Genomic DNA, 18066 nt, shown 5'->3' with positions numbered 1-18066 from the left:
CAGCAGTTTGTGTTTTATATAGAACTGTTGCATTGGGCTAATGGGCACTCAAACTTGACAAAGCTAAGGGTGCCTACCAAAAAAAATTAGCAGAGAAAAATTTAATTTAAAACTGGTACTAACTACACTGGGTTACATGTTGTCAGATGACACACTAACTGGAAGACAAAGAATGTGGCATCCAGAGACAGTTCACCAGTTACGTAAGTAGCAGTTCTGCTCTTGTTTCTACCAGAGTCTAAAAGAAAGATGCACACCAAAAATTGAATGGATTTGCAAAACAAGGAACTGAGGTATAAATATTGTAAAAAATAACTTCATATCATAATTTAATGTCAATGTTCACGTGTATATGCAAAATAACATCAGTAACAGCAGCAAAAAGAAAATCACAAAATTATGTCATCATAAAAACTTTCTTAAAACTCCATTTATGTCATCAAGTGTTTGAAATTCCAACTGTGTACTGCAATAATTGTTTGCTGCTGCTGGGACAAGTCTCCCGACCAGATTAACGCGATTCCTTCAAAACCATTGCACATGCTGCAACAATGTGATGTTTTAAATCATATTAAGTCACTGAACTCAAACAATGGAAAATCCAGGATGGAATGTGACAATACCAGAGAAGGAAAGCTGCTACTCACCATATGGCAGAGATGTTGAGTCGCGATAGGCACAATAAAAAGATTCACACACTCATAGCTTTCGGCCATTAAGGCCTTTGTCAGCAGTAGACATACATATACACACACATGCACACACACATTCACGCAAACACAACCTGCACACACGTCTGCAGTCTCAGAGTCACTGAACTTGTGGTTCACCTTTGAGTTCACCCCATAGGAAAAAAAGTTCAGATAACTACCAAATTTCCCACTCCAGAGCATGCTCACAGCGGAGCCAAAGAGCTCTGATGCATGTGCTCTGCAGGAGCACGTAGCATGGGCAATGTTTCAAGTACTCATTGTTGGGTTCTCTTCTACGTGATGAAGGACAACTTCTTCATATGACAGAGAGCAACATACCTGTAGAGTAACACAATCTACCCTAATAGTTGTGAGCATACCAGTTTCTTGCAGTCGTTGTTATAGTCTGATGAAAATGGAATCGACATCATATTACCCTCTGTAAACTAGAAGCCTGTAATAGGAATTATGAAACACCCTGTACAGCTATGAAGAAGGGCTGTATGTCGTTCAGTGAGGACTTTCTCACAATTCATCTGAGCAAAAACAGAATTACAAAACCTTAAACAGTTCCAAAAATATTTGAGATGAACAGCTTAGCTAAATCATCTCATGTATTGCTTACTGAAAACAGTACTATGTCAATTTCTACAGTAAATGGTAAATGAGTAATACATAGCAATTTTCGTGTGCCTACTTACTCCTGCAACATACAGAGAATGTACTTACCACTCTCAACTCATGAGCCGCCCCTCCATCTTCCTCCAACCCCACTCTCCTCCCACCTCCCTTTCATATCGCATACTGTATGTTCCTACTGCAGCCAATGGTAATCAAATCATATGCTACACAGGTTGCACAGATAGTAAAATGTTTAAAGACACCTTAAAACACACACACACACACACACACACACACACACTTACTTCACACCATATCCTTTTATCCTTTTGTCTTTCCTTCTCCTTCCCTCTTTCCTGACGAGGCAACCATTGGTTGCGAAAGCTAGAATTTTGTGTGTATGTTTGTGTTTGTTTGTGTGTCTGTCGACCTGCCAGCGCTTTTGTTTGGTAAGTTTCATCATCTTTCTTTTTAGATATATTTTTCCCACGTGGAATGTTTCCCTCTATTATATTCATATCATTAATTTAAAGAAACAGTTTGTAATACAGCCCCACAGACTGTTTTGTGAAAATAAATTGAAGTCTAATTGCTAGAAATCCCATTCCTAGTTAAAAACATCAGGTGATTCCGCAATGAAGCTACAAACTTTCTGAGATAATGGGGAAGGGTAACCGTATCAGTTAAAATTAAAAAAATGACTGAGTCAAAACTCTTAAGAGAAAATCATTCTGATACCTATGACAGTGAATCACCTCTACTGCAAGCTTTTCCCTTTCCATATTTTGGGAGGAAGTAGTAGGGACCAAAAAAATACAAAATGTCCAGTACACACTGGCTCTAAAGTGCATATCTTACGAGCTATGAGCTCTTGTTTACCTTCGTTACTGTGAAATGTAACTCTCCTACTGAACAGGTGCTCTTAGCTCTTAAGATATACATTTTAGATCCCATGTTTAACTGACATACTTCTTCTTTTTTGTCCATGCTACCTCCGCCCAATATGTGGAAAGCAAAGAGCCTGCAGTAGACGCAAGGTATCAAAATGATTTTTGCCTACACCTTTTGACTTGCTCAATTCTGGAACATGGTCCCTTACCTAAAATTGATACATTTATCATTCTTCAACTCAAATCCTAAGAGCTACAGTGACAATCCTAACAGATGAAACTCACACAGAATATATATACAGGGTGTGCACAAAGACTTGCCCTGATTATAAAAATGTATAACAGAATAACCATTTGACATAATAAGTTACATTTGATGCCGTTACATACGTTAGTGTTACTAGGTTTTTTTTCCGTTCGTCAATGTCAGCAACTGGTGTGATGAAGACTCTGTCCTTGATATAGCCCCAGAAAAAAAAGTCAGGGGGTGTGATGTCTGGAGAGCAGGGTGGCCAGGGTGTTGGACTGTTCCTTCCAATAAACTAATCCAGACATTACTCACCTCTCCAAACATTACGCCCCTTGACTTTTTTTTCTGGGGCTATATCAAGGACAGAGTCTTTGTCACACCAGTTGTTGACTTCGACGAACTGAAGGCTAGGGTACAAGCTGCTGTGCATACTGTGACAGAACACATGTTACAAAACATGGTGGGAACTGGAATACTGCCCCAACATTCTCCCAGCTACCAAGGGAGCATATGCTTCGGTTCACTAATGTAAGTGATCTTAAAAGAAGCTAGTAACACTAACCTATGTAACGGCATCAAACGTAAATTATTATGTCAAATGTAAATTATTCTGTAATAAATTGTTATAATCAGGGCAAGACTTTGTGCTCACCGTGTATATGTTTCACCATCATCTGCAAAACATGCACAAACAAGCTGATAAATAAATTAGTCACAGAAATAATTTCTAATACACTTTTAGCACAATGAAAATTAATCTTGAGACCTATAATCCAAATGTGAACAAGATAATCAACATCACTGGTGTAGGCAGGACTAACTGTCACTTATTTTACTATTTACACACAGTAATAAGAGAATTGGGGAGAAGAGGAATTTGTGGCACAACTTGACTAGAAGAAGGGATTGGTTGGTAGGACATGTTCTGAGGCACCTAAGGGATCACCAAGTTATTATTGGAGGGCAGTGTGGAGGGTAAAAATCATAGAGGGAAACCAAGAGATGAATACACTAAGCAGATTCAGAAGGAAGTAGGTTGCAGCAGTTACTCAGAGATGTTGAAGCTTGTGCAGGATAGAGTAGTATGGAGCACTGCGTCAATGCAGTCTCTGGATTGAAGACCACAACAACAAGAGAACAGAGTATCTTGTGTAAACAATGGATCTTCAGTCAATCATCTAACAAAATGCAAACATAACATAATACAACAGTAAGCGGATACTATGCCATCATTGAAAGAAACAAATAATTCCTTACGATAGTTGCAAGTTGGCACTGCGGTTTGATGCAAGTGTCAGGACAGTTTCCAAAGCTCCTGCTTTGTCTCCACGAGCCAAATGTACTTCACAAAGCGACCTGTAGAGGGCAATCAGTGCTGCTCGTTCGGTGCTTCCTGGTACCCCAGCAACTGGCATGCCAGGGAAGGCAGCCTCAGTAGCATTTGAAAGGATTCGTTGCGCTGAATCATTGTGGCCCAAATCCAGTTCAAGAAGGGCAAATTCACGATATAGTGAGAGGTTATTCCGATATCGCTCCTGTAAGAAAATTATCAAAATCTGAAAAAGACCGCTCCATAAATGGCTTAATTAGCAAATTCTACATGTTTACTGTGAGTGCTTATTGCTTGCTGACATCGAACACAGGTGATGACCATGCTAATGTAACTGGATCATGTAGTTTCATGGAATTATAATATAGGCAGATAGAGCATATTTTAAGTGCTGTAGTTAATGGTATTATATGACAAAAATGCGGAAGACCACGAATCTCATAGCATTATTACATTATGTTCATTTAATTCCACCTAACAACAAAGATTTTTTGGTGCTAGTGCTATCTTCATGAAAATACATAAGCAGATCCACCACCTACAGCTGAAGAAATTAATAAGGCAATAAGTAATCTGAAAAACAACAAAGCCAGTGGAGAAGATTCTATTACAGCTGAACTTATGAAAGGGTCATAACTAAAAATTATAACTAACCTTCAGCTCCTCATGTTTGAAGAAATATGGTAAACTGAAAAGATACCAGAAGGCTGGAAAGTGGCTCTCATCCACTCCTTGCACAAGAAAGGTGATAATCAAAATGTAAATAACTACAGAGGCATATTTTTGTTGCCAGTGGGTTATAAAATATTTTCAACAATATTACTAAACAAAGTAGAAGCAACACTTGATAGCCATTTGGGAGAATATCAGACTGAATTTAGAAAGAGCAGATCTTGCTCAGAACAGATTTTCAACCTCAAGTCCATAATTCATCACAGACTTACTTACTCCAAAGATATAGCTGTAACATTTATAGATTTTAAAAAGGCGTTTGACTCAGCTGATTGGGAAACACCAGATAAAGCGGTCAGAGAATTTGGCATCAAATCTAAATTATCAAACCTTATTCGTGAAACAATCACAGATACCAAATCAAAAGTAAAGTTTCGGGGTGAAATATCAAAGGCATTCAACATAAAAACAGGTGTAATGCAAGGCGATGGACTGTCTCCACTCCTCTTTAACTGCATACTACAGAAAATAGCAAGAGAATGGAAACAAAAACTAAAAGAACAGAAGCTATCATCAATCAGACTGGGAACTAAAAACAAAGGTATTGAAATTCACTGTTTAGCATTTGCAGGTAATTTTTCCATTCTTTCTGAAAACCTAACAAATGCTGGAATACAAATCAATCTCTTAGAAGAAACAGCCAAAAGGCATGTTTAAGAATATCTGTAGAAAAAACAAAACTTATGACAAGCATAAAAAATGCTCTGGAATCCCTAGCAACAGATATTGTCCAAATAAAGATGGTAAATAAATTTAAATATTTGGGAGAAATTATCCAGGAAAATGGCTTAGAAAAATTTGCTGTAGAAGAAAGAGTACATAAAATGGACAGAGCTTGTGGAATAATTAGGAATGTCTACAACAAAAGGTGTCTGTCTAAAAATTTGAAAATACAGCACTACAACACAGTAGTAAAACCAGAATGTCTTTATGCAAGTGAATGTTTAGTGCTGAACTACAAATTACACAAAACTGATGTCCTAGAAAGAAAAATCATTCAAAAAATACTTGGGCCACCAAAAAATACAGAGGTATGGAAATTAAGAAGCAATAAAGAAGTTTATCGCAACACAGAAAACATAAATGAAACACTACGAAAGATGCGACTGCTATTTTTTGGACACTTATACAGAACGAACAGCAACAGGTTAACCAAACAGATTTTTAAATATGTTTGGAACAAGAAGTCAACAATAGCCAGGATTCAAGAAGTAAGGAAAGATTTGGAAAGAAACAACATAAGTGAAAAAGATGCAACAGAAAGGAAGATTTTCAAAAGGAAAGTGTTAAAAATGGAAGGATTCCAAGGCAAGAGGGAGAACAACACAGGGTCAAAATGGTCCAAGGAGAGAAAAAAGATACATAGTGAAAAGATGAAAGAATACTGGAGGAAAAAGAAAGAACAACAAAGCAGGAAGCATTGTAATTGGTGTGTGGTCCTTAGATGACCCAAATGAAGACAGAAGAAGAAGAAATATCTTTTACAGCAAATATATGCAGAGAAAGAAGAGAAACTAAATTTTTTTAATAAGTATGTCTGTTTAGACTACACTACATTTCTTATAAAAAATAAACTTTTATTGAACAAATACCTAGAAATTTCAGGTGTGTATCAGAAAAAAGAGAGTATCAAGGCTAACAGTAGGAGAGTTACTTACTTGTTTGAGGATATCTTTGACTGAAGACCGTAATTTACGATGATTGGATGGCAGTTTGCAAATCCCTGACTGCTCCAAAGACACCATTAGACGCTCAAATCTCAGCCACCATACCTACAGCATAGATTGAAAATAAATGTAATAATTCTTCATATCTGAGCATATTTGTTTACTTATTAATCTACTATATGTTTTTTAAGCACAACATTAAATGTAGCACAAACAATTACACATGTAATTTACAAACAGACATCTAAATTTTTAATGAAATCAACTGTGTCGTTTGTTGCAGGAAATCATAGAAAGTAACACAATAGGCCCTATTGGGACATTCTGTAACTGTGCGATGGAAGGTTTGCCAGGCTGCTCCACAATCTCAATTTGAAGATGGAGCTTTACCCCACGTATGAAGAGTGTCCATGCTTCTGCCATGATTGGTGCATAATATTCTGTTAAATGTTGTCCATGTTCTGTGTGACTGGTCACAGGCACAGGGTTTCTTTCTTATGCAGATCAAGTTCTGGCAATGTGGAAGGCAAGTCTGACCAGTCTCATTCCCATGAGTCGGTTAAGTTGAACTGAAGCATGTGCAGTTCCATGGCTGTTTTCATGGATGGTTTTCTTGACTGAAGCTGTTTTCTTTCTATGATAACTGTATCTTGATGGATGAGGAGTTGCGGGTTGCCTTGTATGTGTTTAAACTCATGGAGTAGAGCTGCTTTTTGTCAACATCCAAGTGTTGGTATAACCGGACAACCATTTGACGGAGGTTGATATTACAGTACCACTGATCATTGTCATTGTGTTTTTCAGCTGTGCATCAAGAGTTTGTGTGTGCACTAATGAGCCATAGAGGAGCACCATATTCCACAATGGAGTAGATTATTCCAAGTGCTGAAGTGCACAGAGCTTCAGCAGTGGAGCCTCAAAGTTGTTCACAGCTTTTTCCTTGTTCAAATCTTTGCAGTGACACTTTCTAGATGATTCTTGTAGGACAATGTGATACCTAGACTTTTTGGTTGCTGACTGTGGTGAAGTAATCTGTCACTAAAATAGAACTGGAGCTGTCTACTCACCACTCTGTTGCACAAATGAAAGCAAGCCGTCTCTGCCTAGGGGGGATTGGTTTCCCATTACCACCTGATCAGATGTTAAGATGGCTTCTTCAAAATTTATATGGCCCACAGCCAGCATTCAGTCATAGACATATCCAAACTTAAGAGATCTAGTTTAAGACATATCAGACATGTACAGATTAAACAGGAGTGGTGCAAGGCCAGATCTCTGAGATAGTCCATCATTTAGTGTCTTTAAAGAGCTTATCGTGTTGCCCAGTATGACATGAAATGACCTTCCAGCAAGCTTGCTATTAATAAGTTAGGCTGTTCTGCATGGTATTATTTGAATGAGTTTGTAGAGAAGACCGTATCTCCATCAGTGTCACAAGCTGCTGAGAAATCTATAAATGCATTGATGTTTTTATGTTCTTTTGAAAGCCTGCTTCAGTGTAGGTCATGAGTTACTTTATCTGGTCTGCGCAGCCCCTTCCTGGGTGAAAACCAGCTTCTTTGGTTGGAATTTTCTTAATCATTGACACTTCCAAGGAGACTGCATACTGAGATAAGAAGAGCTATTGGGCAGTAGCTTTCTGGTTCATTGCTTGCTTTTCCCAGTTTAAGGCTAGCAATGCCATTAGACGTTTTCATTCCATTTGAGATTCTCCCTCTCATCACGATGTCAGTAAAGAACTCTGATACCCATTGCTTTGGTATGTTTACAACAGTTCAGCAGGAATTAAAGATGAATTCCATCTGGCCCTGGTGCCTTTCCCACTTTTTTAAGTGTATGTTATTTCCTGAACACTATTCGACTGGGAAAATATGGTCTGGTTGGGGCTAGATGCCTTCAAAACCGTGAATTAATGTTTCATATGAATGGTCTGTTCTTTGTCTTGTGGGGTTCTTGAAGAAGTCACAATGTAAATTGCATTCCTGTCTCAAAGCAAAAATCACTTAACCTCATGCATCCTTAGGACTTCCGCCTAATTCCTTTAAAGCCTAGTTTCTCTGATAGATCTTTTGAAGTCCAGGTTCATTACTATTTCTGTCCATTTCTCATGTCGAATCATATCCAATGTGCATAGCACATCATCAGCTACTTCTCCATCCCTCCATGAAGGAACTTCTTGTATAGTTCTTCACAGTGAGCAGTCCATGCTGGAATGTACTCCTTGCAGAATCCTCTAGGGATGATCTTGTTTGCTGTTTCAGTCACTGCTCTTGTGAACCTTTGGTAGCTTTCCACAGTGGGTGAAATCCAGCCTAATCATTTGTCAAGGTGGTTGGAGAAGTTCTCCCACATCTTCTTAAAATTCCGTATTGGATGAGGATAGAAACTGATCAGGGGGATGTTTATTCTTATTTCAATTAGAGCTGGTCCATGTTGGCTGTGTGGGAAGTCTTGAAGTATTCTGTGGGTCACTTGCAGCAGTATGTCCTCATCATATTTGCTTACAAAACACAAATCAGGGTTGTATGATAGGATTTAAGCTGATGATTTAAAAGATCCCTCCTCTCTTGCATCAAATAACAGAAATAGACTATCATCGGCCCAAGTTGCTAGTGTTGCATTGTTGTTATTGTTGGTCCTATATTTCCATTGTATGTGGTGACTGTCAAAGTCCTGCACATAGACTGCTGGATGGGGCAGTAGAGGCAAAGTTTCACATGTCCATTTGGTGGTAGGGGGTTTATATATCTGTTACTGATAGTTATTCTTCCCACTTTGGTGATGACTTCATGAGTGGTGTCAGTGATGAATGTCTTAACCAGGTGGATATGTTCCACAAAGGACAGTGATATGTGGCTCCTAACAATTCATACCCTCTTTTTGTTAAGTAGTTTCACTGTCAGTATTACACTGATGTCTGAGAGTAATACAACAGTGACAGCACTGTCGTTAATTCACTAGCACATTTTTTATGTGTGTCTCATCCTTTAGTTTTCAAATATTACGGCTTTTCATTTGTAAAACGTAGCTAGTCCCATTTTAGACAATTCACTATACTAAGAAACAAAACAGTTAAATAAATTTGCAACATTAGTGCTGTTCACAGACACTTCAACACACTCAGGAGTTGAGTATAACAAAATTATTATTAGTTATTTATCTTAATTTTTAATGTGACATGATACAAACCATCACAACATTCTTTTCTACTGTGCCACTCAACAATAGTGCAATAATAACAGCCAGCAAAAGATCGACATTCACAAAGAAATATTAAAAAAAGTCAATGAAAGCAATACTGTCACTTTACACAGCAGTAATTTTGAGCACATGGCATTGGAAAATAGCTGTGCCTGATATTCAAAAAATGCCTGCCTCTTTAATACAATCCACAGCATTCTGGGTTGAGATTTTACCACAGCCATAATCACAGCAAAGGACTAAAGGAAAGATAGAATCACTGATTGTGAAGCATTTCTCGATGTACTGTCAATTGGTAAGACTTCCCTCAATTCATATAGGCAAACATCATTCAACAGTATACCAAGCTTGAAGCTCCAGTTATTCTTAAATCATGTCAGCTGTGAACATCTGCCCAGCCATTTTGGTGAGGTCAGAACCTATCTGCAAGGTATGAGCAGCAGTAAACTGTGGTACTAACATTAATATTTTAGTTTGCAACACAATCTGGGTATTGATGATTAAAGTCTGCAACCACCAGAATGGACAGCATAATCCTCTTTGCCGATCAGATACAATATAGCTAATAAAGGCCTCCTGACACGATGGACAAGGATATTACTACAGAAAGCTGTATTTTCAAATACCCTGGAGGAAGCTATGTGTGCTTATGGGACATCCACTTTTTCATTTTTGTATATGCAGACAAATGTATAATTCATATGTTACAAAGAGCACAGTATAGACAATAAAAACACCATTCAAACTCGTCAACTTCAACTGCTTAATTTTCTTCATTTCAGTCTTCATACAAGCAGTAAGTATAGTTGATCTGGTATATGTCAGTGTATTGTAGCTGGCAGTAAAGTGGATACCAGCGAGGAAGAAATGATATACCCACTTGAATCACATGCAACGTACCAAGTGGTAGGTTTCCCACAGGAGCGACACTGTAAGCGAAACACCCCTAGCTGCCAAGTCACATCATGTAGTATGACCCTTCTACAGGGGTATAAACAATAGAAGTACAACAACAGGAGTATAAAGGAATGAAATACAACAACTGGATTCTGTGTGTGTATGTGCACTATCAGGGTTAACACAAGTACCACAAAGTGAAATTCCCTGACAATTCCCTAATTTCCAGACAGGTTCTAGAATATATCCCTGACAAATTTTGAGATCTCAAGTGTAAGTAAAGACATAAGGTGGCAATTTGTCTTTGCATCTATGGCTCAAAAAATGATAGAGCCAAACGAGGAAATATCTAAATAAAACTTGCAAGCAGATGCCGTTTCCTAATGTGAGCAAAAATCTTAAGTACAGATCAACATCTTTTGTAATAAACTGTTTTTAGATGGAGAAAGCAAAGCAAATGGTATATGTGTTTTATTAAGACCACTGATGTTATTTTATTTCATAAAACAAAACACATCTGGTGACAAAAATACGCATTTCCTTGGAGTCGCAAGACAGATTTAAAATACTTTCACTGCTTTCCGAAATACCCTCAGAAAAAATAGGCCTCTTGAAAGAAATATATAAGATGGGGAAGAGTTGTGTAAACCAACAATATAGGTGTCCACCAATAGAATGTTGGTTCTACTATGTTCATTACTGTCGGTTATTACCCACTGCATTACATCTATTATTTTACCGACATTATGTGATTTTTCTTTTGAGAAATATTTGAGTACATAGCTTACAAACTGCCAGCAACAGCCATAACTTTCTTCTTTTTCTTGTCTGTACTTTGTAATATATAAACTACTTTCAAAGTTCAAAAATGTACTAAATAAATAAAATGTCTTTAAAACATACTTGCGGTGAGACAGGCGCAATTTCTGAAATCTATTGCCCATAGCCTCTGGCCTGCTGAGGAGCACTCCCCAGTCCTGGGTCCATGGATAAACCACAAAAATCCACTGCATTATGTCACACACAAACAGACCCAGCATGTGGGGCAGCTGTTCAGGAGTCACAAACAACTTGTTGATGAAATAGGACTGCAGTGGTCAATCCATTCAACAGATAATTTGGATAAATACCCTGAGAATCAACAATAATTAGGATAGGTAGCAACTCGCTGTAAAGATGATCACTGAGCCACAGACAGGCACATAGAAAAGACAATCACACTCTCAAAAACTAAATTTTCAGCCACAGCCTTTGTCAGAAAACGAGAATACACACAGATTCACAAAATCATTCAGACATGACTCATGCACACAGGACCGCTGTCTCCGGCCACAGCATCTACTCTCTCTAAGAATCACATCAAAGCAAACCACTCCTCATGCCTCCCTGCCTCTCACCTGCAGCTACTAAGCTAAAAGCCACAAATGGTGGCAGCACTGACTGCATGCTGAGGGAAGTGGTAGGAAGGGGAGAAGCAGTAGTAATGAACGAGTGGAGAAGCAATGCACGTGTTCAGCTGCACCCAACCAGTGAAGATGCATGACGTCTCAATAAACAAATGATTTCATCTACTGAGACAAAAACAAGGTTTTTCTAGTGTTTTCCTTTTTTTTTCAAATTTCCCTGATATTTCCCTGATTTCTCTGATATATTTGAATTTCCCTGATATTCCCTGATTTCCATGATTTTCAGAACCTATGGCAAACCTGACTATAGTCACAGGTACTGCTCTTAACTGCTGACCAACCTTACGACAACAGATCTCGCTGTGAGATGCACTCTACACTAGCTTTCATGTTACTCTGAAAAATTGGCTTTTGGACTGCGCACAGTCATAATTTCATACTTATAATTCAGTATCTTATATTTGTGGCTGTTGGGCAGATGTATTGTATCCACAACACAACAGTGGCAATGAGAAAACTGCATAAGCAATGTACCTGCAACATACAAGTGCCAAAATGACAACATGTCAAGATGAGCCCATCACTGTTAGAGTTATTACAATGACAACAGCTGCAAACAGCCATGTTACTACAGCTCACAACATCAGGCAATGCTGCATAGTCTACACCAATTATTTCCATGTTCCCAACTTTCTTCCCTTCAGAACTGTCTAGAGAGCACAAATTTGTCTGGCCCCATTAGCTGAGTGATCAGTGCAGTGGACTGCCACGTCAAGGGGCACAGGTTCGATTCCCGGCCGGGGCAGGAGATTTTCTCTGCTGAGGGACTGTGTGTTGTGTTGTCCTCATCATCATTTCATCCCCATCTCCAATGTGCAAGTCACCCAATGTGACATCGAATGCAATAAGTACTTGCCCTTGGCGACCGAACTTCCCCGAATGGGGGACTCCCGGCCCACAATGCCATATGCTCATTTTCCTTTTGTAAGCAGACCCAGTGCATCCTGTGTAGACCAAGATAAAGATAGAGATTCTTTTATATCCGTTAGGTTGCCTAATGGACCGAGAAATGGTAATGCGGGTAATGCTGATATGGTCTGGAACTGTCTACATTTATCTATTTATTTAGACAATTCTGGACCATATGAGCATTGCCAGTATCACTATTTCTCAATCATTAAGGTAACTGAAACAGATATTTTTAAGATTGCCTATCTTTATCTTGGTCTTCAGAGGATGCAGTTGGTCTACATACGAAGCTGTGTCCCTAGACAATCCTGATAAACACTATAATCGCACTTGTCTCAGAAATAATGACTCTGTCCACATAATACAAATGTCATGGAATCCTGAGATGGGCACACCCCACTGATTGACTTTCAGTATTGAAAGCAAATAATTTCTTTCATAAAGAGTTACAAGTGTATCAGGATCTGTCATTGACTGGAAATACACTCCTGGAAATTGAAATAAGAACACCGTGAATTCATTGTCCCAGGAAGGGGAAACTTTATTGACAAATTCCTGGGGTCAGATACATCACATGATCACACTGACAAAACCACAGGCACATAGACACAGGCAACAGAGCATGCACAATGTCGGCACTAGTACAGTGTATATCCACCTTTCGCAGCAATGCAGGCTGCTGTTCTCCCATGGAGACGATCGTAGAGGTGCTGGATGAAGTCCTGTGGAACGGCTTGCCATGCCATTTCCACCTGGCGCCTCAGTTGGACCAGCGTTCGTGCTGGACGTGCAGACCGCGTGAGACGACGCTTCATCCAGTCCCAAACATGCTCAATGGGGGACACACCCGGAGATCTTGCTGGCCAGGGTAGTTGACTTACACCTTCTAGAGCACGTTGGGTGGCACGGGATACATGCGGACGTGCATTGTCCTGTTGGAACAGCAAGTTCCCTTGCCGGTCTAGGAATGGTAGAACGATGGGTTCGATGACGGTTTGGATGTACCGTGCACTATTCAGTGTCCCCTCGACGATCACCAGTGGTGTACGGCCAGTGTAGGAGATCGCTCCCCACACCATGATGCAGGGTGTTGGCCCTGTGTGCCTCGGTCGTATGCAGTCCTGATTGTGGCGCTCACCTGCACGGCGCCAAACACGCATACGACCATCACTGGCACCAAGGCAGAAGCGACTCTCATCGCTGAAGACGACACGTCTCCATTCGTCCCTCCATTCACGCCTGTCGCGACACCACTGGAGGCGGGCTGCACGATGTTGGGACGTGAGCGGAAGACGGCCTAACGGTGTGCGGGACCGTAGCCCAGCTTCATGGAGACGGTTGCGAATGGTCGTCGCCGATACCCCAGGAGCAACAGTGTCCCTAATTTGCTGGGAAGTGGCGGTGCGGTCCCCTACGGCACTGCGTAGGATCCTACGGTCTTGGCGTGCATCCGTGCGTCGCTGCGGTCCGGTCCCAAGTCGACGGGCACGCGCACCTTCCGCCGACCACTGGCGACAACATCGATGTACTGTGGAGACCTCACGCCCCACGTGTTGAGCAATTTGGCGGTACGTCCACCCGGCCTCCCGCATGCCCACTATACGCCCTCGCTCAAAGTCCGTCAACTGCACATACGGTTCACGTCCACGCTGTCGCAGCATGCTACCAGTGTTAAAGACTGCGATGGAGCTCCGTATGCCACGGCAAACTGGCTGACACTGACGGCGGCGGTGCACAAATGCTGCGCAGCTAGCGCCATTCGACGGCCAACACCGCGGTTCCTGGTGTGTCCGCTGTGCCGTGCGTGTGATCATTGCTTGTACAGCCCTCTCGCAGTGTCCGGAGCAAGTATGGTGGGTCTGACACACCGGTGTCAATGTGTTCTTTTTTCCATTTCCAGGAGTGTATATATGGCCCTGGGTTCACCAGTCTGTATTCCAACTTGAAGCAGAAAAAGGGGGGGGGGGGAAGGAGAAGAAGGAGAAGAAGAAGAAGAAGAGAGAGAGAAAATTACATGGATGTCAGATACAATCAGCATATGAAGAAACTGTCCCTTCTTATCACTGATCCACTGGAGGCAGAAAACACATTCGGACTAAGTGCTTTCCATATAATTGTTTTCTAATTAGATGAATGAGTTAATCTTATTTCTATGAGGTGCCATTCAAAGAGGAGAATGAACTTTGTGTACCATTTTTTATGTTGTTCCCATCGGGATTAAGATACAAAATAACAAAGAGGCTTAAATTCACATGCCATTTTCTCCCCTACCAAGAAGAGTGTTTCCAATAGCCCACATTCTTAGTGAGAAAGCAAAATAAGAACTAGATCAAATGCAAAATGAGAAAATGATGGCTCACAAAATTTCCAGTGCACAGGAACCCCCACTGGTGGCAGAGCAGAAATCAAATGGTTATCCTTGATTATGTGGAAATTTTGAAATTATGAATGGACGGGTAAGTATTATATTCAAATTTATTATGTTATACTTTCTGACATGTTCCACACCCACAAGAATCATCTCATTTTTTGGGTTTATGGAATGAAAATTGAATCTAATCTAATCTAATCTAAAAGTAATGGACTCCCTGCAACATTCTATGTCATTCTGCACCATTGGTTGGAGACTATCAATAAATGGGCTAGGGAGTTACTGCCCCATGCATAGGCTGCTCTGAACACTGCAACACAAACAGTTGTATTTGGAGAGGTGCCTTCTCACATGGACTGCTGATGAATGGCACCACATTGAGTTCAGCGATGAACTGCAGTTCTGCTCTATCCCAGATGATCATTTTTGGCAAGTGTACTGGCGACCTGGAGAGAGGGGCCAGTCTTCCAACATTTTGTAGAGGCACAGCAGTGCTATTCCTGGTGTCATGGTGTGGTTAGCCAATGGGCATGACTTCAGGTCACAGCTGATAGTGACTGAGTGATCTCTGACAGCACAGCAGTATGTAACGGGCATCCTGCGCACTCGCTTTATCTCTCATGCCACGGTATCATGGTGTCCTTTTTCAACAACAGGACTATGCTAGTCCACATATGCCACATACTGTTGTTGACTGTCTATATGATGATGTATTCCCATGGCCAGCAAGATACACACCTGTCCCCAAATGAACACATGTGGAACCAGCTCAGATACTGACTCTGTCCCATTGTCAGGATCCAGGATATCGAGGTCAAATTACAACAGATGAGGACCAGCTTGCCTCGGATGAAGATACGATGGCTTTATGACATCCTTCCCAACAAAATCACAGCATGCATCCAGGCCAGACAGGGGAGCAATGTCATACTGGAAAATAGACTCATACTGCCAAGTTCTTTGTATATCTGCATTGATTTTGTAATTACTGATACAACACGCTCACCCTCTCAACCTGTGAAGTTCCATTTTGTTTACCGCTCCCTTCTGGGTGCTTTCTTTTGTGTCAGGAAGTGTACCCAAGCACCTTTTGATCTCTCCATGTCCATTTTTATAAAAATCAGTTTGATATTTGACCTTTGTTATCTGTAAATTTAGCATCCATCCAACATGCAAACACATGCAAGCGATTGACCAAATGCCACCAACGAAGAGCTTAAATAAGCTGCACCCTTCATGTGGAAAGTAAATTACTGCTCCCAGTTTATTCCCAACCTAGACCATATATCATATTCCTTTAATCCACTCAGAAAAAGGGGTGTAAAATTTCTGTGGTCTCTGGAATATGAGAGAGTGTTTCATCACTTTAAACAATCACTCCTCACAGCCTCTTTAGTCCCACAGTCAATCAGTCTTCAATACCAGTTACCCATTCATCACATTCATGGTGTTGAAGCCGAGTTATACACAAAGAGGAAGACAGAACCACTCACTCCATTGCCTGTATCTCAAAAACTCTAAATATTGCCCATCAAAAATACTCTCAGATTAAAAAAAGAGGCACTTCGTAAGTCTATGCAGTGAGGAAATTCCACACAGACCTCTGTGGGGTGCAATTACACCAGGTAACAAAGCACTGTAGCCTCATTCAGCCACTGATGGAAGCTGCAGGATAGATTGGCACAATGTTCCAGAGGTAGGCATTACTCTAGTCTTTATATTATAATATAATATACAGATACACAGCTATCATATGTTCATCATCAATGGAGATAGGTTTTACTGGTGCCTGCATCAAAACCAGCTCCATACCAGACAATATCCAACACCGCTGATGCCACAACCTTCATTCAGGCCTGCAGTCCATCTGATCATCACTTAACCAGTACCCTCCATCATCACTTCACGGCTCAACTCTTGTGCTACTCTCTGTAAACAACATCGTGGGACCACCCACCCACCCTCCATGTGGTTTCCACAGCCAGTGCTGAGATGAAAATGGCAGAACCAGTGACTTGCCTCCTTCCAAGATGCAACTGGCACAAACCAGGGCTGGCTCATGCACCCATATGTGCCATCCCAAAGAATGAGGATTTCTTTGGCAAATGGCCTTTAAATAGACTTGAGTTATTGGCACAATGCACTCTGCTTAGTTTTCCTGTTATGCTGGATTGGACACTTACCTTTTGGATTGGACTTAGTTACAGTTTCAGACTTTTAACTCATTGTCCCGTGTTTGTAGATGTTGTACAAATGAATTTTGTTGTATCCACAAGACAAGTAAACATGACTTTGACCAAAGCACTCTTCTGTCTTTTCTACATGACTGTCCACTAGTCAGCACCTCTATTTGGCAAGTCATGATTATCCTTTGCATTTAATGATAGGTTAATTATTTCAAAAGTAATTACAAATCAACAGCAATCCAAAATGAAACACACAATTAAGATTATGATATTGAAAGTCATTCTTTATCTAGTACTTGCAAATGATGACTCTGTGAAATACGAACTTCAGTGTACTTCAATGCGATGATGACAGAGGAACGACAAGTGTATATTAGCATTGGAACTTTATAAGGTAAAGTGATTTCTAGGAAGTTTGAGAAGAATAAACTGTAGAACATGGTACTGTTTCACACAATGAATTACTGAAGAGCAGACAGACCAAAAGAAGAGAGAGGTGAGACTGTTTCCTACGCTGAAGGAGTCTATTTGTGGAGACCATTTGATCTTTCACCAGAGTCTCCCACAATCTGATCAAAAGAGGATCCACAATAAAAAAAAAAAACACATAACTCAAAATTTCTCCACCAGTCCACTGCACCACATACACTTCAGGGGTGAACTGCTGTAACTCATAATTGTGCATCATGCACATTCTTTGACAGCTGTGGCAGTCCAACTCAGTCAAAGCATTCAGTAACTGTTTAATCTGCATTATTTTTTGAATGATTGTTATAATTTTCCTCTTGCAGTGTCACTGGTATTTGTACTTACATACACAAAGAAGAACATAATGAAGGCTAAAACTAGAGTGG

At 40.4% G+C, this 18066-nt stretch overlaps 1 protein-coding gene across 1 annotated transcript in view; it reads right to left on the bottom strand.

Annotated features, from left to right (window-relative positions):
• Positions 1 to 18066, bottom strand: part of LOC124804788 (nuclear exosome regulator NRDE2) — a 158095-nt gene that overhangs the window by 41600 nt on the left and 98429 nt on the right. Inside the window, exons 10-11 of the mRNA XM_047265116.1 lie at positions 6174 to 6287; positions 3711 to 3988 (exon numbers count right to left, since the gene is read on the bottom strand). Coding sequence (XP_047121072.1) covers positions 3711 to 3988; positions 6174 to 6287 — 392 coding nt within the window. The remainder of the gene's footprint in view (positions 1 to 3710; positions 3989 to 6173; positions 6288 to 18066) is intronic.

This window comes from Schistocerca piceifrons, chromosome 7 (genome assembly GCF_021461385.2).
Source record: "Schistocerca piceifrons isolate TAMUIC-IGC-003096 chromosome 7, iqSchPice1.1, whole genome shotgun sequence".
Lineage (NCBI taxonomy): Eukaryota > Metazoa > Arthropoda > Insecta > Orthoptera > Acrididae > Schistocerca > Schistocerca piceifrons.
Note: the sequence above shows the minus strand (reverse complement) of the source record. Positions and strands in the feature narration are given on the sequence as shown.